We start from the raw sequence: 24,463 nt of genomic DNA on the forward strand, positions 1-24,463 counted from the left end.
CTTCCAACCTCATTATTCTATGTTATATCCAGGTGGAACACCCTCACCCCAGCTATGAACAATCCAGAAAGTTGTGAGGATCTGGCTTTTTCCTCAGGCATGAGGCAGGATTTTGATAAAACTCTAACATAAATGTGAATGTGTTTGATGAGAATTTTAGTTTTCTGTGATTGCAAATTGAATTAAAAAAAACTTTGTTCAGTGCCCAGAATTCCATGGCTAGATGTGCAGCTGTACAAATGTATTAAATTAATATATGAATGAATATTGAATTTATGAATGTAGAATTATACAAATTATATTATATTCCAAGCAGAGGTGGGTTCCCACCGGCTTGGACCCAGGCCTGCCACGCCCTTAAACCGGTTCTTATTTTTGCCTTCTGTTGCACAGAGCAATTTTTGTTGTATTGTGCATGCGCGCGCAGCGCACATCAATCGCGTCTGGGCGCGGGACGCATCCCTGAGTGAACCAGCAGTAGCGGCAGCCGGAACCCACCCCTGATTCCAAGTGAAAGTCTTGGTTGTACCACCAATATATAAAATACAAATCTCACTTTGACTTCTTTTTTTTAAGGATATGTCCATGAAGAATATAACAATTGTTATATCTGGAACGAGCAAAACAAGGCAGGTTTTGAAACATTTTCTACAATCCCGGTGCCCTTCAGATGTATGAACATCTGCAGTAATTTCCAGCCTGGATAGACCTTGAGAAGTTCAATCACTAGAAGGCAGATCGGTTTGAAGAAATGTGATATGGACATTTGATGAACAAGTGAGTTCTCTGAATACTTTAACCACCTCTTAGGGTTGATCCATACATCTGTCAAAATTGTAATAGAATATTGATTCTCATCATTTGCCACATACATTTTTTTAAGAGATCCCATCATATTAAAAGCCTAAAGTAACTCCTAACAGAAAAATGATAAATTGAGAATATATTCTTGGCATATTTAGATCTGAAATAATTATGAAGAAAAAGAAAGTAGTTTTACCATCCAAAAATATAGGAAAGAGGTTTGCAGTATTCAGAAACGTGGAAAGAAAAATATTTCCAGCTACTGACTGGAAATAATTGAGAAGTTGGCATTCTAGTCACCAGTCTTGGTACTCCAGATGTCAGGCATGCCAATACCTCAACTCAAAAACCACACATCTGCAACTATTATAGTGTCATAGTTAAGTGTTAAACATTAATTTAGGATTAATAATTTCACTTGGCAAATTTTAGCTACTCACAAAAGGATGTCTCTCCAGAAAAATTCTGGCTGATGGCACCTGAAGAGAAATTGTTAGGTTGAAGAAGACATTTAATAATGGCATGAATCAATAGGTAAAGCTTCCCCTTGCACATATGTGCTAGTCTTCCTGACTCTAGAGGGCGGTGCTCATCTCCGTTTCAAAGCCGAAAAGCCAGGCTGTCTGAAGATATCTCCATGGTCTTGTGGTCGTCATGACTAAACTCCCAAGGCGCACAGAGCGCTGTTACCTTCCCACCAAAGGTGGACCCTAATTTTCTACTTGCATTTTTACATGTTTTCGAACTGCTAGGTTGGCAGAAGCTAGGACAAGTAATGGGAGCTCACTCCATTACGCGGCACTAGGGATTTGAACCGCCGAACTTTCTGATCTACAAGCTCAGCTTCTTAGCCACTGAGCCACCACGCCCACCCCCCATGAATCAATATTTCTTGATAAATAAAATGACAGTTTCCACATAGGAATCAAAGGCTTGAGTACAGACTCCGTGCTGTCTGCTCTTGATGGAATAGCTTGATGTAGGCTTTGGTGTTTTAAAAAGAAGCCAGCAGAAGATTGACTTTCAATTGTTTCTATGTAATCACTAGTTAGTAGGACTAATTTAAGAGATCCACGTATTAGCAATATGCCTCCTCTTGACTTCCATTAAAACATCCATTTTTGAATTTTACAGTTCTAAATCTACCATATTTTTCGGAGTATAAGACCCACCCTTTTCCCTCAAGAAAAGAGGCTGAAAATCTGGGTGTATCTTATACACTAAATACAGCATTTTTTGCCTCCCGAAACCCTGCCCTCTTCACCAAAATGGCTGTGCATTGCCTTTAGGAGGCTTGCAGAGTGCTCCTGGGGGCTGGGGAGGGCAGAAATGAGCGAAAAATGGGCCTTTTTGGCTCAATTTTGCTCCCTCCCGGAACACTCTGCAAACCTCCTAAAGGCTAATCATGCCCTTTAAAAAAAAACTGGGGCCGTTTTTGGGAGGTCTGCAGAGTGCAAAACCTTTTTTAAAAAATTTGCCTCTTCAAAATCGTGGTGCGTCTTATACTCCGGTGCGCCTTTAACTCCCAAAAGTACGGTATGTGGTGTCTAATATGCCAGACTAAACTTATTGCATTCTTTGACAAAGTGACAAAATTAGTGGACCAGAGGAATGCCGTTGATATAGTTTACTTGGACTTCAGTAAGGCATTTAATAAGGTAGACCATAACCTACTACTAGATAAAGTAGAAGAATGTGGGTTGGACAGCATCACCACCAGATGGCTTCTTAACTAGCTGACAAACCGCACTCAACGGGTAGTCCTCAATGGAACTGCATCTACATGGAGGGAAGTATGTAGTGGAGTGCCCCAAGGCTCTGTTTTAGGCCCAGTACTCTTCAACATCTTCATCAATGATTTGGATGAGGGAATAAATGGGGAACTCATCAAATTTGCAGATGACACCAAGCTGGCAGGAATAGCCAACACTCCAGAAGACAGGCTTAAGACACATAAGGATCTTGACAAACTTGAACATTGGGCATTATCTAATAAAATGAAATTCAATGGTGAAAAGAGTAAGGTTCTACATTTAGGCAAGAAAAATGAAATGCGCAGGTACAGTATAGGTGGTACCTTGCTCAATAGTAGTAACTGTGAGAGGGATCTTGGAGTCCTAGTGGACAACCATTTAAATATGAGCCAGCAGTGTTCAGCAGCTGCCAAAAAAGCCAACACATTTCTAGGATGCATAAACAGAGAGATATAGTCAAGATCACGTGAAGTGTTAATACCACTTTATAATGCCTTGGTAAGGCCACACTTGGAATATTGCATTCAGTTTTGGTTGCCATGATGTAGAAAAGATGTGGAGACTCTAGAAAGAGTGCAGAGAAGAGCAACAAAGATGATTAGGGGACTGGAGACTAAAACATACTGTATGAAGAATGGTTGCAAGAACTGGGTATGTCTAGTTTAATGAAAAGAAGGACTAGAGGAGACATGATAGCAGTGTTCCAATATCTCAGGGGTTGCCACAAAGAAGAGGGAGTCAAACTATTCTCCAAGCCACCTGAGGGTAGAACAAGAAGCAATGGGTGGAAACTAATCAAGGAGAGAAGCAACTTAGAACTGAGGAGAAATTTCCTGACAGAACAATTAATCAGTGGAACAGCTTGCCTCCAGAACTTGTGATTGCCCCAACATTGGAAGTCTTTAAGAAGATGTTGGATAGCCATTTGTATGGAATGGTATAGGGTTTCCTGCCTAGGCAGGGGGTTGGACTGGAAGACCTCCAAGGTCCCTTCCAACTCTGCTATTGTATTGTATTGTATTAATACTTTCTGAATCATCTTCTTTTTCATCATCATCCTTGGATCCATAGCGAAGGGATTCACCAAATATTTGAATTTTTAAAATTGATTGAACCTGAACACCACTGATTTATAAAAAAAACCATCTTGTTTGAACCTTACTTTATTTTACAGGAATAAGTCCATGAGTTCTAGACTGTTGATTAGAATCCAAAAATTTGAAAATACCAATAATAACCATGATAACAACAGCACATTTGGAGTTCTATCACTGGCGATCAGGATCCAAAGATCCTTCTAATCCAAAGATCCTTTGTTCCCATCTTAAATTATGATATTAAGAGATTAACAGAGTTGTAAGGGAGTTTATAGGTCATCTAGTCCAACCCCCGCCCAAGGAGGAGACCCTACACCGTTTCTGACAAATGGCAGTTCAATCTCTTCCTGAAAACTTCCAGTGATGAAGCTCCCACAACTTCCAAAGAAAAGCTGTTCCATTCGTTGATTGTTCTCACTGTCAGAAAAATTCTCCTTATTTCTAGGTTGAATGTCTCCTTGTTCAGTTTCCATCCATTATTCCTTGTCTGGTCTTTGGGTACTTTGGAGAATAGCTTGACCCCCTCCTCTCTGTGGCAGCCCCACAAATATTGGAACACTGCTATCATGTCTCCACTGGTCCTTCTCTTCACTAGACTAGCCATGCCCATTACTTTCCAAGTATTTGAAACTATGATTATGAAGTGGCCCTCTAATAGAAGAGAAATGCATTTAGCTCAGGGTTGAACTGCGGAGTCCCTTTGTACTTTCTAAGCTTGATTTTTTTGCTTGGAGATCATTACCCAAGTATGTAACATAGTTGGGTAATCATCAGAGTTAGTAAGTGGGGTTTGCTCCCTGTTCATATACAGTAGCTTGCTTTGCCAGATCTGTGCCCCAAACACAACTGAAGAATATATCTATCCCCATAGGCATTCATAGTACTAGTTCAAAACCTGGCACCTTTTTTGTGGGGTCATGCATATGTCTCCCTATATTTAGATGTTTAGCAACACATTTGGCTTTGCAGGGGGAAATCAGTGTTAAAGTTGTTGGGCAGATATTGCACATGTGCCAGTGTGGACTTCCTGAATTTGAGTCTTCCTGCCAATAAATGAGGACATGCATTGGTAGGAGCGAAGCCACACATCAATCAAATTGACAGCCCTGCCCTTTAATAACCTACATCTCCCCTTTCTTTTTTAGAAGGTAGATCTGGTGACCAGGCAATTGTATTGCCTAATGGCTGAGTCCACTTTTCTCATTCAAATCTATATGTAGCGCTATATAAACTTTCAGATTTGAAAACCAAAAGCAGCACACAAGGCTCAAAAATAACCCCCTTAATTGCAACTCCTTAAAGCAGATGGAATTTTTCAGGAGATTCTGCAACGTCTTTGCCATCAGAAAATGGTAACCATGAGAAAATCGTGCAGCAGATGCTTATTCACCCACAAGTTCTTTTGCTTTTGGAATCCAAAATGTTGCACAGCTTATGGACCATATCTTTCTATTTGTTGCAAAAATCAGGAACTGAAACTTGAAGAAATCAGGTTTTTTTTACAGACTATAAGTACCCGCAAGTTTAAACTAAAAGGAAATAAACCAGTGAGGCAAACCAATCAATACTCATTTCCCTTGGCCCAGCTGTGCTATGTTGATAGAGAAGAAAAATATGGTCAGTGATGCACACACTATATATAAATTTGCTATATTTTTCATCTGGCTTTGCAACTCTGTATGACTGAAACTGGATTTTGGGAAAACTTCTGATAATAGAAATGGAAGTGTGAACACAATACAGCCATGGCAAGCAAAAGCAAAAAAATATTGGACAAAAATACACACATGGTTGGAAAAAAATGGTAAAGTAACATATTGATTGAAAACCAGAAATATTTTTGTTGGGCATTTTACCGCATAAGTATAAAAGGGGAATACATATTTGATTTTATATGTATTAACTGCAGCAAGAATTGCATTTGCACAACAATGGAAAAGTGAAGAGATCCCTACAGATGAAAATGTGATTAGCAATAGCAATAGCACTTAGACTTACATACCACTTCACAGTGCTGTACAGCCATCTCTAAGCGATTTACAGAGTCAGCATATTTCCCCCACCAATTTGGGTCCACATTTTACCCATTTCGGAAGGATGGAAGGTTGAGTCAACCTTGATTAACTCTTATAATTAAGGAAAAGACAGAAACTGAATACTTTTTCACTTGGGACTTATTTTATCAATGGTTAGCTGACAAAAACAGAAGTTAGAAACATGGAAATATAAGAAAAGGACCAATGAAAAAAAGGGAGGATTGTTAAAATGGATAATCAAGTATCAGTATTATGATGATGATTACGCTAGAATGAATATCAATGTAATGAACATTGTTGTGAACATTTTGATGATTATTTGCTAAAACTATTTATACCCAGACAACACACTGTTTAACCAAAAATGGAATTTTAATCTATTATAAAATTAAAAACTTTATGCAAAAAACAAAACAGAGCCAAGGCATAAGATTCACTTTGGTTGCCTGGGCAGTAGGAATGCACACAGCGTGTACCCCATCAGTCATAGTAAACGCAATGAGAGGGCTATGTTTTTTTCAGTGATATCAGGATTGATGGTTGTGACATCACATTTGCCAGGTGACTCTTGATAGGGTGAAGAAATGTCATTTAGAAATAAATGGTGCAGTAGAACAAAAGGGATAACAATGACTCTTTCAGTAAGTTAATGGCCTACACAAATCTGATTTCTGGAATAAATGTCTCATCCATTCAACGAAAGGGCCATCTTTTGCTTACTCCCCAAGGTGTAATCAGTTGTGATTGGGATCAAACTTATCACACTCAGGCATATAGACCAAGAGAATCCAGCATTTACTAAGCTAAAACCAATAGCTAAGTTATCAGAAAAACCTGATGAGCCTCTTACTCAAACAAATGTTCAAAGCTCCCGATTTGCAATGAAAGGAACATCACTTCTACATGAGAAGAATGATTTCAGCTTTCCCTTGTGGCGCACAGCCGGGCTCCAGTGTTCTAGGCATGAAATACAGCCTTCTGTGCAGAGAGAACACAGGTGCTCGGTTGAGATAATGATGAATTTGCCAAACACAAATAGCCATTGTGTCACCACACAACAAAAATTGGTAAAGAGCTGCATTAAATCTCTCCAGAAAGTACAATAGAAACAACCCTCTATGTTATCTCCCTTTGCACTCTTCCTGTTCTGAGATTTAAAAGGCAATCTTCAGAGTACTGTGAAAAGTTTAGCCTAGGAGGCAGGAAAGATAAATTTGAGGTTCCTTGGCAGGTAGATGGGTCCTTCTTTCCATGACACAAGCCATCTACTGATGATGCAAAGGGATACAACTAGACTTACGGTAGGTCTGCTTCTCCCATGATCTAGACCAGTGATGGCTAACCTTTTCAGCACCGAGTGCCCAAACTGGAATGTGTGCGCATGCGTGTGCACCGGAGCACCGGATACCCGAAAAGCAGCTGGCCAGTGCGTGCATGCCTGTTTTTTGGTAGTTTTGGGGCATTTTTCTGGCCATTTTTTGGGCTGTTTTCAGGCCGGTTTTAGGCTTGAAATCAGCCCAAATAACGGCCTGAAAAGAGCCCAAAAAAGGCCTGTAGACAGCCCAAAAAATACTCTGTATTTGGGGCGTTTTTCAGGACATTTTCCAGCGCTGCGGTGTCCACAAAGACCATCTGGAAACCAGAAGAGCAGCTGGTGATGGTGTGCATGCCCACAGAGAAGGCTCACTATCTGGTTCACCACCACAGATCTAGGCCAATTAGAGCCGAAAACTCCACCACTGTCTCATCTCAAAAAGGTCTTGCCATCTGCCACACCATACTTGTTGCTCCTGCAAAGGGCTGGTTATTTATGTACACAAGGGTTTGAACACCACGACTACCCATGCTTCATTTGGGGCATCACATATGTCCGAGGGGTCGTTCCCGACTCTAGGGGGCAGTGCTCATCTCCCTTTCAAAGCTGAAGAGTCAGTGCTATCTGAAGACGTCTCCGTGGTCATGTGGTTGGCATGGCTAAACACCAAAGGTGCACAGAATGCTGTTACCTTCCCACCAAAGGTGGTTCCTATTTTTCTAATCGCATTTTTACATGCTTTTGAACTGCTAGGTTGGCAGAAGCTGGGACAAGTAATGGAAGCTCGCTAGGGATTTGAACCACTGAACTGCCGACCTTCTGATTGACAAGCTCAGCGTCTTAGCCACTGAGCCACCACGTCCCTAAAAATAAATACTTAGTACTTATTTAAAAGAATTCAAGTCTCAATGCATTATTAAGTGCTGAAAGAGCAAGAAGAGGTGATTGCAGAATCACTAGCTTATATAGCTGATAACCCATGGAAGACTTTTGGAGAAGTCCCAAAAGACTGGGGAAAAAGATATGTCATCCTGGTCATCAAAAAGGAGGAGAAGAATTACCTAAGAAACTAGAAACATGTCAGCTTGATATTTATCCTTGGCAAAGCAGACGCACAGCATATCTGGGAGCATTTGGAGAAGAATGAAACAAGCAGCAAAAAGCAGCATAGGGATTGTCACAAGCAAATAAGGTCTTATTAACCTATCTCCTCCTTCAATAGAGTTATTGGAGTTTAGTAGATTGGGAAACGCTGGGGCGATATTGTGCCTGGGCCTCATCAAAATTTTTGACAGTGCCTCAGAATATCCTCATCAATAATATGGTGAAATATGGGCTAGTGCAGGGTTGTCAAACTCGATTTCATTGAGGGCTGCATCAGGGTTGTGTTTGACCTCCGGGAGCTGGGGTGGGGATGGCCAGCTCAGCAGCACTCATGTCTGGAGCACCTGTGGTGGCTGAGCACTCTGCCAGTGGAAGAGGAGCGGCCCTCCCCAGCTCCATTTTTGCTGGCAGAGGCACCAGAGGCCAGTTCTTTGCTGTTTCCAAGGTGGTCCCACGGGGTCACCTTGAGTTTTTTTTTTACAATATCCTTGTCCTGGAGTGGGGAGGATATAGAGATTTACAGTATCCTTCTCCCAAGAGTGGGGAGAAAATGGGGATTTTGCAGCAAGCTTCCCCTGCCACACCCACCAAGCAACGCCATGCCCACAGAACCAGTAGTAATTTTTTTTTAAATCCAGCCACTGATCGTGATTTTTTCTTTACCATTCCTCTGGCTGTCATCTTTAATGCGTTATCACCTCCAATGTCCTACAATCAGGGAAATCACAGGTTGTATTCACACAACATGCATTGTCAGGTCATCAACAAATCTGGTAGATTCATTTGACAACCTGCTAAGTTTGGTTAGTTTTAACTTTTTTTCCATGTAGTTTTCTTAGCACCATTAAGGAAGTGGTTTACCATGGACTTTTTGGGGGATGTAAAGGGCTGATAAAAATTATAAATCTGCAGTTTCCATTAGCTATGATGCCAGTAAGCAGTAAAATATGAAATAATTTTTATTTTTGTTTTAAAAATGACCCCATGTGAGCCCAGAAAGAGACTAATGTAAAGGATTTTAAAAAGCATAATCAGGAGAATAACAGAAAGTATGAAATACTGGTATCAAGACTCAAGCGCAGCATCCACACTACTCACATAAACAGATGTCCACTAAGAATACAATATAGACCAGAAGTTCGCGCAGTGTAGTCTTCACATAAAGCTCTCGGTTCTCACTGGTATTTTCAGTCAAGGTTGTGCCCCAAAGCCCTGTAAAAAAAAGGAAAAAATGAGCATTGTGTGGATTTATTCCAACCTCAGTTGCTCCAGCATATCAGCGTGTTCCTAATGAATTGAATGTATTTGCCTTACAGAAAATGGAGCTGTAGGTGAGAAATTTGAATCCTAAGGCTTAGCTTGTAGGGATGACGGGATTCTAAGCATGTTACGATTTTTCAGACTTTAGAATATATTTTTTGAGAAGTTTTTCCCCCCATAACCACTTACATCATTAATCTTACAGTGTGTCATCTGGGTACAATCTTTGTGTCATCATATTTAACAGTTACATCATTTTAAATCTATTTTTATCTTACCTTTACATTTATATTTCAATTGCCTTTTAATTCAACTCCTCCCCTATCATTCTGCGTTCTTTTCCAAATTATTCAATTTCTGTTTCTTTTGGTCTATATTTGTTTTCTATCCAGTGATAAAAACATCCCCATATCTTATAATACTCTGATTCTTCCTTCTCTTTAATTGCCAACATTAATGTGTTCGTTTCTGCACAGTCTAATATTTTTTTAATTACCTCTCCCTCTGAGGGAATTTTTTCCATTTTCCAATTTTGTGCAAATACAATTCTAGCTGCAATTATTACATGAATAATTAAATATACATTTTCTTTACTATATTTCTCTGGTAAAATACCCAACAAAAACAGTTTTGGCTTTAAATCAATATGTGGCTGTATCATCCTTTCCAACCACATACGAATTTTTTCCTAATATTTTTTTGCCTCTGCACATGTCTACCACATATGATAATATCATCCCGGCATCTGGTGACACTTCCAACACTTGGTTGATTTATCTTTAAACATTTTTGCCAATCTTTCTGGTGACATATGCCACCTACAAAACATTTTATACAAATTCTCTTTATATGCTGTTGCCATTGTTAATTTATAATTTCTTTCCCATAATTGCTGCCACTTCTCAAGTTCTATTGTATATCCATTTTTTTTTACCTGTGCTATCATTGTTTCTTTTACTTCTTCTTCTTTTAACTTAACACAAAGTAAATAATTATATATTTTTTTAATCATTTGCTCTTCTGTTCATGTGAGTATTTCATCTAATTTTGTCAACTTCAAATAAAAACCATAAAGCTTTGCATCTTTTTTATATCTTGATTGTATTTGCAGCTTTGTATACCAAACCATAACTATCCCTTGTTCTTCTAACTCATTTCCTTTTTAGAATATTTTTTAAAAATAATTTTCTTTATTTTTAGACAAACAAACACAAATAAACATAAAACCATCTTCCAGTTACATTTTTAGAATATATATTTTTCTGAAGTGGTGTAAGGCTTCCTGCCTAAGCAGGGGGTTGGACTAGAAGACCTTCACGGTCCCTTCCAACTCTGTAATTCTATATTTTTGCAAGAATATTAATAACTTTAAGAAAAACTTAATTGGCAGGAAAAAGGCTGTGAAACTGGGAAATGCATGCAATCTGATTTCAACACCTGATTGTAAACATAGGTTTTCAATAATTTAAATATTCAGCTACAATGCCACCTCGCCATTTTCCAAGAATTGCTGCTACAATGGATAAATTAGGAATTGGCTCTGGATGTTTTCTGCAGTTATGGATGCAGGGATAAAAAGGGGTGAGTGGGCAGGTGGCTCAGGGGCTAAGATGCTGAGCTCATCAATCAAAAGCTTATTGGTTGGCAGTTCGATGGTTTGAATCCCTAACGCCGCGTAACGGAGTGAGCTCCCGTTACTTGTCCCAGCTTCTTCCAACCTAGCAGTTCGAAAACATGTAAAAATGTGAGTAGAAAAATAGGGACCAACTTTGGTGGGGAGGTAACTGCAGTCCGTGCACCTTCAGCATTTAATCATGCCGGCCACATGACCATGGAGACAGCACTGGCTCTTCGGCTTTGAAACTGAGATGAGCACTGCCCCCTAGAGTCGGGAACAACTAGCACATATGTGCGAGGGGAACCTTTACCGGGCAGGGAAAAAGGTATGTAAATGTAACAGAGTCTCAGAAGGACATTTAGGAGAGGAAACATAAATATTTCAGAGAACCAAACCTTGCTTTACTTGTTTGATCCTTCACCTTCAAGCTTAGGTCCAAATCAATTTCTCCTCTTTCATTTTAGTGATATAGCGTGAATTTTGAGTTCAAGACAAGCTGGTTCCTTTGAAACGTTCTTCATTTCACTTTTCTTGCATTGCTCACTGCTAATGAACACCATTAAGGCTTAATAGCTTGCCTCTCTAATGGCTTGACGTTATTGCTCTTCTCCTCTAAACCTTCATCCCAAGTTGGTGTGAATTCCTACTTGAAAGTGGAGTAAATGTTCTCGCATCAATATCCAAAGGGGTTTCTGTTCCTTTCAGGCTTAAAGGACGCTCAGAACCACAGCTCTGTGATAGATGTTCCTCCACACCCTCGATCGAAAGCTCTTGAGATGGAAGAACACAGGCAATTCGTGCCAGGAACAGCTAAAAGCTCTTTGGGGTTCCTAGTCTCGGTTCAAAAGGTAACTCTTTTTTTTTTTAAAGTGCTAGCACTGATTCCAAACTCAACTTTTAATTGAAAAAGATACAGTGGATTATAAAAAGTAGCAATTTGATAGGGCAACTTGTTTGAAAATAATTCTTGATTTTTCCCCACTTTGGTTTTATGCTTCTCTCTGTCCACACACTTTTTGATCTGTATCAGTGGTAGGTTCCTATCGCTTTGGACCGGTTCAGCTGAACCGGTAGTGGTTTAGTGGCATGGGTCGCTGGAACCCAGGCCTGCCACACCCCTGAACTGGTTCTCCGGGCGGCACCATCATCTTGTTTTACACTTCTGCGTATGCGCAGAACAATTTTTATTGCGCTGTGCATGCGTGTGCAGCATGCATCGAGCGCACAAACAGGGGGGGGGTTGCACACGAGTGAACCGGCAGTAGTGCCTGCTGGAACCCACCCCTGGTCTGTATGAACACAGAATGGAAAGGATGGAAGGGAGTGGAAGTTGCCATTCTTAAAGTTATCAAGGTTGAGAAGCTATATAGGGTTTGCAGTAAGGTGGATAAAAATAGATGGTTTTTTAAAAAAAAATCAAAAAGATCTGATTTTTACATTTAAATAGGATTTTTTAAAAATTTAAATCGGATTTTTTAAAAATGAAATTTATTTTTAATAAAATGCTTTTAGAGTAAAAAAAAAATCTATTCTAAAGGTATTTTTCTGTTTAAGGTACATTCATAATTTGATTTATTCTGCATGAAATGGAGCTTAGTTATGCAGCATGAGGCTTCATATTCTGCAATATGAGGACTGTCGGTCAAAGGGGGAGCCGCTGCGGGACAGAGATGACAGTTGCTCTTTAAAAATTATGATTTAAATTGAGTTGATTTAAATCAAGACTTTTTACTTTAAATTCACCCAGATTTAATCAAGTGTGTGTGTGAGAGAGAGAGAGGCGCAGGGGGAGAGGGAAGATTCAATGAGGAAATTTAAAAAGTCAAGATAGTGGTTGCCCCTTCCACGCATGACCAAGTTCTCCAATTGCTACAAGCATCGCCCCTGATTTCAACATTTAGATAGGAGAAAATATGTCAATCAAGACATTTTACTAATGATTTAAATCATGATTTAAATCGTGATTTAAATTAACTTAATTTAAATCAGATCCACCCTGGTTTGCAGTCTCAAAATTCAGAAGGGAGAGGGGGGGGAGGGAGGATTCAATGAAGACATTTAAAAAGTCAAGACGATGTTTGCCCCTTCCACAGTTGACCAAGCTCTCCGATTGCTACAAGATTGCCCCTGATTTCAACGTTTAGACAAGAGAAAATGTGTCCAACACAAGGTGCTGTCCTACTACTATTGTAATGATACGTATATGCGAAGGACTTTACAGAAGGGAGACCTGCATACTGGGTGTAAAACTACCTCAACCCACCAAAAGAGGGAGAGTATGAGAAACATTTCCGAAGAGGACCCTCCCTAGATTTCTACATAGTTAAAAGGAAAGGAAAGGGGAAATATTTTCAGACTTACCACAAGAGTTTATTAAACAATCTTACAATAAAGATAGAGCTAGTACTCCTCATTGTGCTTCTTGTCTGAACTCCCTTGTGTGGGGCTAACAGTTGCAGACTCACGTTCACAAGGTATTTCTGTATGGCCATCTCCAGAGAGAGACATTCATTCTACAAAAATCTGGTTTTCTCTACTTTTTTTTTCTTGTGGAGATACCGTGTTTCCCCCAAAATAAAACCAGGTCTTATATCAATTTTTTCTCCAAAAGACGCATTAGGTCTTATTTTCTGGTTTGGTTTTATTTTCAGGGAAATACGCTACTAAATGCATCCATCTGGCTGACAATCTTAACTGGGGCTTATTTTGGGCATAGGGCTTATATTACGAGCATCCTGAAAAATCATGCTAGGACTTATTTTCCAGTTGGGTCTTACTTTCGGGGAAACAGGGTAGTAATCATTATGACAGAGGTTAGGATTCAAAACTGGGTTTTACATGAACCAGGCAGTCCTACGTATGTGAGCAAAACTCACAAACTGAGCACTATAAACGTGGCCTTGAATTTCTGAAAGAACGTCAGGGTAGAAACTAATCAACCAACAAATTCCAGACTGCATAGATGTCCAGTTGGCCCTGAGCCATCCAGCATAAAACAATCAGTTTGGTCAAGTGATTAAGGAACCAGACTAGAAACCAAGCGTCCCCAAATTCTAGTCCCAACCGAGACACAAAAGCCAATTGGGTGACCTTGGGCCAGTCCCTCTCTCTCAGCCCAGCTCACTCACAGAGTTGTTGTTGTGAGAAAAATAGGATGAAGAAGGAGAATAAGATATGTTTGCCACCTTGTGTTGTTTATTAAAAATGGTGGGGTATATAAAATCCTAAATAAATGCATCAGACAAACTCATGGTTTTACAATGTTATTTATTAAATTTATATGTTTGCCCTCTTACTTGTCAAGTGACTCATATGGTGAAAAAGATGGGATTTATTGGGAAGGCTCCCTGTCTTTAACTGAAAGAGATGTAATTCCTGAGGAAACTATATTAGAATCAGGTTTGCCTCAAAATATTGTGGAAATAGTACCTTGTTTCCCCAAAAATAAGACCTCCCCAGATAATAAGCCCAATTGGGCTTTTGAGCCTAAAAATAGCCCCTAAAAATAAGCCCTCCCTGAAAATATTGCAACACAGTAGCAGCCATGAGGTGACCACGCTCGCTGCCTCCTGCACCTCAAAAATAATAAGACCTCCCTGAAAATAAGGCCAAGCTCTTATTTCAGGGGTCAAAAGAAAATATGACCCTGTCTTATTTTCGGGGAAACATGGTAAGAGAGGAGAAGAGATAGGGCCTTTAAAATACCTGAAAAGATATCACACAGAAAAAGATCTCCTTTATTCTAGAGCGCAGGACATGGAGAAAAGGGTTCAAGTTACCGGAAGACATCAAGACCCATAACAACCAGAAGAGTGTTGTATTACAGCAAAGTGGTGGGCTTAAGAAATCTTTCTAACTCTGCTGGATTGTAAGATCATTGGATGATTTGGAATTTAGGCTCTCTGTTCAGAAAGAATAGACAACTATTCTTCATGTCTATAAACTTATCAGTCTTCCATCAATTGCTGAAAGCTAATCTAAGTCATCTTTGAAGAAGTGGATTCAGACATATTCCATGACAAGAACCATTTTAGTTCTGAGGGTTTTTTAATGCAAATTAGAATAGAATTCTTTATTTGCCAAGTGTAATTGGACACACAAGGAATTTGTCTGTGGTGCATACTCTCAGTGTACATAAAGAAAAATAAAATAGAATACATTAATCAAGAATCATAAGATACAAACTTAATGATAGTCATAGGTTACTAATAAGCAATCAAATTATACTAGAAAATAAGTAAAACAATATAAAATTTAAAGATACAAACATGGTTATAATCGTAAGTCGGAAGAGATAGGTACTAGGAAGGAAGAGAAGAAGAATAGTAATACAGTCTTAGCAGTGGTGGGTTTCAAATTTTTTTTAGAACCTCTTCTGTAAGTGTGGCCTGCTTTGTGGGAGTGGCTTGCTGGCCATGTGACCCGGTGGGCATGGCCAACTTGTAAAATGTGGTGAAACTCACTTAACAATGCCCTTGCTTAGCAACCAAAATGTTGGCTCAGAAACTCTGGCATTTGAAGCACGGAAGTCTTAAAGCTGTCAAGTTACAAGACCCTTGCACCCCTAACCCTTTAGAAAAAAACTCCCAGGGGTCTTCAAACCTGACAGCTTTAAGACTTGTGGACTTCAACTCCCAGAATTCCTCCTCTCACTCTTCATCTTGATGATGTGCAGACAGGAAGGGGGAGGGAGCTGGAACCAGTTCTAAATGGTACTGTAGATTTGTGGAACCTTTTCTATAGAAGAGGTTAGAACTGGCAGGAACCCACTCCTGAGTCTTAGTACAGTGTTGTGGGAATTAGTTGTTTAGCAGATGGCATTCGAGGAAAGACTGTCCTTATGTCTAGTTGTTCTGGTGTGTAGTGTCCTATAGCTTTTGAGGGTAGAAGTTGAAACAATTTACGTCCAGGATGGGAGGGGTCTGTAGATATTTTCACAGCCCTCTTTTTGACTCGTGCAGTATATAGTCCTCAATGGAAGGCAGGTTGGTAGCAATTGTTTTCTCTGCAGTTCTAATTATCCATTGAAGTCTGTGTCTGTCTTGTGTGGCTGCAGAGCCAAACCAGATAGTTATAGAGGTGCAGATGAGAGACTTAATAATTCCTCTGTAGAACTGAATCAGCAGCTCTTTGGGCAGTTTGAGTTTTCCGAGTTGGCGCAGAAAGAACATTCTTTATTGTGCTTTTTTGACCTAACATCAAAAAATGTTACATGTCCATTTTAAGTCTTGAGATATGATAGAACCTAGAAACTTGTAGGTATCTACTGTTGATACTGTGTTGTTTAGTATTGTAAGAGGTGGTACTATAGGAGGGTTTCTCCTAAAATCTATGACCATTTCTACGGTTTTGAGTGTATTTAGTTCAAGATTGTTCTGGTTGCACCACAAGTTGTTCAACCTCCCATCTGTATGCAGATTCATTGTTAATTAAGAAATTAACAATCCTACTCTCAAATGATCTCCGTAGCAATTCTTGCATAACAAAATGTTTTCACATTCACAATACTGCCAATCCATTCATTGCCTTTATTATTTCATTTGGCAATATTTAATTGCCCGTAGTTCTGTGACATGGGGTAACTCACAGCTCACCCTGTTTATTGTTCACAGAATATTGTAACCTTGGAAGATATCTTCAGTGGCTGCAGTAGAGTTTGGTTTTGGCTAACACTTTCATTAAGGACTTTGGAGGAACAGAGGGGGAAGGAATGCTTGTCGAATGTGTACAGTATACAAAATTGGTGAGTGTAATAAGAATGGTTAATACAGCATCCCCAAAACTAGAAGCAATAACCTTGAGAGTTTAGCATAAAGGCATGAAAATAGCACAATGAAATTTAATTGAAAATTGTAACATCCTTCAGTTAGGAAAAGCAAAGCATTGTGCAATAGTTCACCATAATATTTGTGAAAATGTTATTGACGTTACATTAAAAAATAGGCATTTTTAAAAATGTAAACAACCAGATATACATTTTTCAAACTAAGTACAAGTTTGTTGATATACTTAAACTACAAAAATCAATTTTTGGTCACATCAATCTAGTATAATTTTGAAATCGTTCTATTCTAAAAACATTCTAAAAAAGTTCCCTCTAAAAAAGAGGGCTGTGATAATATTGGAAGGATATTTTGAGATAGTCTGCCAACCACAAATATTTGCATCCTGGACATAAATTGTTTCAATTCCTACCCTCAAAACGACGCTATAGAGCACTGCACACCAGAACAACTAGACACAAGGACAGTTTCCCCCCTCCGAATGGCATCACTCTGCTAAACCTATAATTCCCTCAACACTGTCAAACTATTCACTAAGTCAGCATTATTATTAATCTTCTCATCGTTCCTATCATCCATCTCTTCCCACTTATGACTGTATGATTATAACTTTGTTGTTTGTATCCTTACGATTTATATTGATTGTTTCTTAGTATGATTTGATTGCTTCTTTGTACCCTATGATTATCATTAAGTGTTGTACCTTATGATTCATGACGAATGTATCTTGTCTTTTTATGTACACTGAGAGCTTAGGCACCAAAGACAAATTCCTTGTGTGTCCCATCACACTTGGCCAATAATGAATTCTCTTTTCTTCTCATCTACATTGGTCAGATTCTACCTTGACTTATAGGCTGTTCAAGAAGAATTCTGTGGAAATGGAATGGACTTTGAGAAAGGGAATGGAATAGCTCCAGCCTTCCTCAGCTGACTCATCCAGCCGGATGGAGGGAAATATGCCTGGGAGGATATTTTGAGATGGTCTACCAACCACAAAGCATCTTGAGCTGGCAGTGAATGCTACAATGAGCAAAAATAGTGACACCCTTAAGAGCTTTAGAGATTTCAGTGTCTTTATTTCAACCCAAGGATGTCAGCAATATATTATAAAATATACAAATAAGGCAAGAAGTATAGTTCTTTGAAAAGAAAGCAGGCCAGGGGGGAAAAATCACATCATTAAACAGAAAGCAAAGATGCAAATCAGATCACTCGTTCACAGAAACAATGATCTTGGCTCCAAACATGTCAGCTCTAGAAAAGGATTGAAATTCTCCATGGATTTCATAAAAATAAATCCAATCAATCTGACTCCCTTTTCATGTTTTGAAAGCTATCTCTGAACATTCGCCCCCTTGAGTTACGACAACATTTGACAAAGATTGCTTCATTAATTAAGCTCAGCGTCAAGCATGCTTGATAAAATCTGCTCCAATTTTTCTATGCACAATGTTCACATTTGCAACTAAGCTAATTGGCAGCTAGGCACGACGCTAACTGATACTTTGCCACATGCTCCTATCCACCTTTTGAAGCTCAGGCAATCAACGTTGCCATTGATATCCCCAACTAATTTCAAGGTAATGGTCTCACCTTTCCAGCTATAAAAAAGGGGACAGTAACTTCTGTAACCAAGGCTCACCAATAGTTCACATTTTCCTTTCCGTCATTGCCGTGATTTTCAAATGTGTAACTAACACATTAGAGGGATAGTAAAGCAAAGTCTACTGCAAAGTATTCCTTCATTAGTTGTATCCTTTTCCCCTGCCTCTTGGTGGAGCTAACACATATGTCCACCTTCTCTGTATTTAATCCCACCCACCCACCACCCCAGTTACCTCGGATGCCTTTGAAGACATAGTAGCAGCATCCTGGGCTTTCCTTCTTCCTTGCTTCCTCAGTAGCTTTCCTATCCTTTAGGTAGGATAAGGAGCCGGTCAATTTTTCAATGTTCTCGTAGGGATTTTCCAAAATGGATTTTGGGTTGTAGATTGCTCTGATTTTCAAGGAGGAGGAGGAAGGGGATCCATTGTAAACAGGGTTGTCCCATGCCTTCTTCCCCAGAGTTTCCAGTTCATGTTCTTCTTGTGCCTGGAAGTGGCTCTCAGCTCTGTTGCTTAGGTGAGAAGTGCTCATGATGCTGAATCAAGCAATGGTTTCTTGTAGGAGGACCCCAAGTTACCAAGCAGTCAGAAGCATTCGTCTGCTTGGCACTTTTGCTCCGAGGCCTCTTTTATATTCAGCCACTGGGTGACAAATAGAGAGTGGAGGCCATTGTTGGGAGCAGCTATTAACTTCTATTCTTCGGTGAATCCAGCTACACCCAGGGGTGGATCTCTTCCTCTCTGCAGATAACAGTCATGAAAACCTGCATGGAGAGAGAATCTGGCTGTTAAAATATTGGTTCTTGTGGCTAAATTCTCAGGGAAATTAGAGGCAGGATGTTCATTGGACACTTTGGGCTGAGACAATGCTGAGTGACACCTGGCACATCCCCAAACATTACAGGCGCTCAGTTTTAAATAGAGCTGCACCAAGAGAGCATTTGGGATCCATAAATCAAACTTTACACTTGCTTCTTGCAACTAGACTTAGCTGGGCTCTTAAGACTCTCTAGATCTAAAATAGCCATTTTTTTCTCTATGAACCAGCAGCATTTGCAAATTCAAGTAATTTCCTAGTCAGGGTTTTTATTATCGCAGTCATGGTGATTATTCAAAAGGCAACATACAAGCCAATATCAAAGCAAAATAATTGCTGGGGGGCGATTTTGTGCTTGCCACTATGCAAAGAGTTGAATTGATCAACCCTGCCTCTCCATTTATCTGCATGGTGTTTAAAAAGTTCGAAAGGAGAAAATGGAAGAGGAGGAGAGGCCGATTTTCTGGATGACCCAGAATTCTAGACTTGGAAGGCCATCCAATCCAGGGGTGGGTTTCTGCTAGCATTACTGCCGGTTCAGCGCACACATGATTTTGCGTGCACATGCTCTGTGCGAATATGGAGTTGCCTATAAATAGGTCTGCGCATGCACAGAACATTTTAAAAGGCCAAAAAAAAGATGTCGCGGCGACTGTGGAATCGGTTCGGGGGCATGGCAAGGATGCTGTCCCTACTGGTTCGGAGACCCAGTCGCCATTTCCACTACCAGTTCCACCGAACTAGTGCGAACCGGTAGGAACCCACTTCTGATCCAATCCAATCCCTGTTCCAAGGAAAAATCCAAATTAAATTCAGTTATCCTAGAACAATGATGGCTAACCTTTTTGTCCTCGCGCACTGAAAGCATGGTGCACATGCGTGACAGCATGTGTGCGTGCCCACACCCATAATACAATGCACATCACCCCCTGCACATGTGCAGGAACCCCCTGTACTCCCCCCATGCATGCGTACAACTCCCTGTGCCCTGTTTTGGCCCTAGCAGGCCTCCCTGAAGCCTCCTGGGACCAAAAATGGGGTGTGGGGGCACGCTGCACTCCCCATGCTCCCCCTGCCCTCATCCATGCATGCACTTGCTTCTCCTCCATGCATGCGCACACATCTCCCGCATGCATGGCAGAGACCCAAAAATTAGCTGGCCGGTGGGTGGCATGTGCGCATGCATGGTGGAGTTGAGCTGGGTGATGGCTGGCGTGCCTGCAGAGTGGGCTCCACGGGCCACCTGTGGCATAGGTTGCCACAGGTTCACCATCACAGCCCTAGAAGGACAATTCTTTAGATCTTACTTTACCTCACCCATGCTAAATGATCCCACAGTCAAACTGCTTTTGCCGTTAAGCAATTCCTCCTAATATTAAAACCAGAACATGCCTTTGTGTAACTGAAATCTATTTTTCTCAATATTTCTCAAAGTTCTTTGTCTCAGGATGCGATTTCTCCGCGGGTGGTTCATGAAGCCAATGTGGAAGGAACACTCAGACACGAATTCCCTTCGGGACGAAACCGACCCAGAACGAAGTCTGGGGGTCCTTTTTATTGAGCATACACAAGGGAGGGGTGGATTCACATAGCCAATGGGGACCAATCATGATTGTGCAAGTTTACAGTATATGGTAACTCATTTACTCTCATGTAGACTCGAAGAACACTCATAGTCAATAAACCTTTTATCATCATGCAAACATCCAATGCTTAATTAATGTTTGAGAGTTAAACAGTTGTAACCCCTGATTTAATCAACGCTTAGTTACAAGTCTGTGGTTGCTGATCTGCTTAGTGTTAAGGGTACTGATTTAATCAACGCTTGGAGTTGGACAGTTTGTCTTACTGATCTAATCATATGGCCAATTATTGCTTTTAGTTTACTGATTTAATCATATGGTTAATTATTGCTTCTGTTCTATAGTGTTACAGTATGGCTGAATGCATACCTGCACGTATATCGCAACATCAGGACCCCTTTAAAAAATTTTGGAAGACCCCCCAAAAGAGCTTTGTTTATAGGGGCAGTAGTTATTTATATTTTCTGATTAAAAATGAAAATAGATGCATTGCCACTGCTATCACTTCTCAAGGTTGTCTGATGGGATTTTAATATAGCATTATTTTTCAACATAAGCTGGCAAATAATTTTAATTCTGAGGAGTCGCCAGAGGGTCTTGGTGGTCTCTTTGTCATTTAATGCATCAAACAGGAAAAGATTTGCTTTTTGGGGTAGGAGGCAGAATTTTATGAAAATTTATGACAATATAAATTTTGCTCAGGAAAAAATGATTTCCTAAATTTAATCCATTATTTGTATAACTTTTCATGGACTTCTAAAATGGAATATTTGCCCGTGTGAAGACATGCTAATTTATTCTAGTCTATTTTCAGATACAGGGCAATGTTAGATCCCTACCACTTTATGTATGAAAGTATTTTATCATCTCTCCCTCCCCCACCCCAATTTTCACAATTAAAAAAAGAAAAAGGAAAGGAAAGGAAAAGCTTTAGAGTGAAATTGGGAAAATTCTGGACTTTCTCTTTTTTTCTCCCTTTCCATTTTTCAAGTTTGTTGTTTCTGCAATTATAGATAATGGTGTCATTTCGCCTCCACTCGTGATATATTTGATCTTTACTTCATATTGTAAGGCAAAATAAAGCATATACTGTTGGAGAAGAAGGATGTGTGCTGAGTCTGTAAGAAAGACCTGGGACATTCCCTCTGTTTTCGCATAACAATCACCCTGTTATCTGCGACGGATGGATGAAATTCATGGATATGAGTAGATTTGCTGAACTGGACGGAAGTTTAGAAAGTTGATCTCAAAATATGGTTCGCAGATGTTAGATTCCCAAAAATCTGTTTTTAACCTTTTTGGCAACTGCGGAATCCAATCTAAACCAAAAGGACTGGTATGATTCCAACATGATATTACTTTGGGAAGATGGAGAAGGAAGCAAATCAAATACCAATCTCCCCCCCCCCCCCCCGAAGCATGGAGAAGAATCCATCTGCCACATCCATGCAGGGAAAACTGCCAGAACTCTTCCAGTTTAATATCCTGCAGTAAGTTTCAATGCCAAGGCAAGCGACAGGAAGGAAAAGCAATTCTGCATGTAATGTGTATGCAGATATCCCCCCCCCCTTTTTCCTTGAATATAACAACTAGCCTTTTACTGAAGACAGGTTGGGGTAGGGAAGTTCATCTGAGAGGCTTTTTTGGAGTCCTGAGATGCTAATTATGCCTCTGGCTGGCTAAGAGTACAGTAATTGTTACCTAAACAGTATTGGGAAAAAAATCCAGTCCGGCTCCAAGACAGGAGAAAGACACTGAAAATAAAATGGAGGCTGATTGGAAAGGAGGACTCTGTTTATTGATGAGCAGAACCAACTGCTCATGTAGTTCTGGAACAGCTGACAAATTGGTTTGATGAGTATGTGGAGATGCTAGCAGGGCCATCTTAACAGCATTATGGGCCCCTGGGCAAAGCAGTGTATTGGCGCCCCTACAGCAACTACTCACAGGAATAAAAATGTAAATGGTCGATAAAATTCAACATAGATTTCTTTTATTGGCACTTCCAACACAAGAATACTCAGTAAGCCATGCAGTTGCTGTATTTATATAATACAAGGTACATTGAAGGGTTAATGTACACTGATTAGCACACTGATTGGGCCCATGAGTTAAGACATCTCTGGCTGCTAGGGGATTGTGTAATGTAGTGAGCCTTGTGCCTTTTGCTATTCTAATGGTGGTGGGTTAATCCTATTATGCCCTAAAACCCATGCCCTGTCCTTCTTAATCCCATCAATAGGATGACAACTTTCAATTGCAGTACAATTTTAATGGTGAAGTGGGTTTGATGTCTTATTTTATCAACTACACCGCTGTTTTATTTACACACACACACACACACACACACACACACACACTCTTCTCTTTTATCCAGTTTATTCTTTGTTAATCCAGTTTCTACCAACACCTTTAGAATATAACTCTGTTTTTAGGTGGAAAGTTGAAAGAAGAAAGGCAGGTTAGTGAACTGTTGTGGTTCAGAAAACATAAGGCCTTTTAATAAAACTTGTGAGTCTGCTTTAAAGCTGCTACCAAATGTATGAAAGCCTCCAGGGGTTTCTTTTCCTGCGTATGTTCTGGGTTAATAATACCCATTATTATTATCATCATCATCATCATAAAAACTGATGCAACCTTATTTAGTTGTTATGTATTCATTCATTCCATTCGTTCCCAAAGTCACAAAACTTTGAGGGCGTTGATGTCCCTTTTACGGTTAATGGATATTTTCAAATTGAATTGGTTTGCCCTCAGACCATAGAGTATGATAACACTCTTTCTGAATCCCAGATCTCTATTTCTATCAGATTTGCATGGGCCTACTTTTAGCTACACAGTAAGTTACTGCACAGTAACCCTAAATCTAACCCTTTGGTATCCAGGATATGACTTATTATGAGATGGCCCCAATACTGTTCTCATTCTCTTAAGGTGCATGAGTGAAGTTTGAATGCATACCATATATCCCAGTGATCTTTTTGTTGTTGTGCGTGCGGCACTCATAATGCAATGCACGTGTGACACCCGCCCATGCCCCCCCCGTGCATGTTCACGCAACCCCACTGTGGCCTGGTTTGGGCCTAGTAGGCCTCCCTGCAGCCTCCTGGCACCAAAAATGGGCTGCGGGTGGAGGAGCACCACTCCCTCCGTGCATGTGCAAGTGACCTCCCTGCTCCCTGTCTACCACAGCAAAGACCCGAAATTCAGTTGGCTGGTGGGAGGCACGCACGCATGCATGGTGGAGCTGAGTTGGGTGATGGCTCATGTGCCCGCAGAGAGGGCTTTGCGTGCCACCTGTGTCACACGTGTCATAGGTTCGCTATCATGAATATATACCATATTTTAAAATGCAGGCTATGTGGGGGGGGGGGGGGGGAAGAGATCCTAAAATCTCCCAAAAGGGGAAATCTGATCACCTCCATGTTCTCACTAAAAATTAATAATTTCTGCTCTTTTCTTTTAATTATACTGAAGATGATCTTATAATGTTTCAGATGAAGGAAATGCAAAACCTGGATGTATAAATAATTTTGCACAATCTAATATACTTTAGCATAGCAATTAATGGATTACATTTGCTCCAAATGCTTGCTTGTTTCATTTGGGATAATTAACTTCTAAGTAGCTTGTTCACAAATTTTGATGCCTCAGTCATTCTTGTAAAACAACTACAGAACAAAGA

At 40.1% G+C, this 24,463-nt stretch overlaps 1 protein-coding gene across 1 annotated transcript in view; it reads right to left on the reverse strand.

Annotated features, from left to right (window-relative positions):
* PKD2L1 (polycystin 2 like 1, transient receptor potential cation channel) overlaps nt 1-19,136 on the reverse strand; it is a 44,814-nt gene extending 25,678 nt beyond the window's left edge. Inside the window, exons 1-2 of the mRNA XM_087702634.1 lie at nt 18,613-19,136; nt 9,209-9,322 (exon numbers count right to left, since the gene is read on the reverse strand). Of these exons, the coding sequence (XP_087558760.1) occupies nt 9,209-9,322; nt 18,613-18,910 (412 nt within the window). The 5' untranslated portion in view covers nt 18,911-19,136. The remainder of the gene's footprint in view (nt 1-9,208; nt 9,323-18,612) is intronic.
* Nucleotides 19,137-24,463: the final 5,327 nt, after the last annotated feature.

Source organism: Thamnophis sirtalis, unplaced genomic scaffold, assembly GCF_051295495.1.
Source record: "Thamnophis sirtalis isolate CommonGarterSnake01/CBP01778 unplaced genomic scaffold, rThaSir2_p1.2 scaffold_15, whole genome shotgun sequence".
In the NCBI taxonomy this organism is placed as follows: Eukaryota; Metazoa; Chordata; class Lepidosauria; order Squamata; family Natricidae; genus Thamnophis; species Thamnophis sirtalis.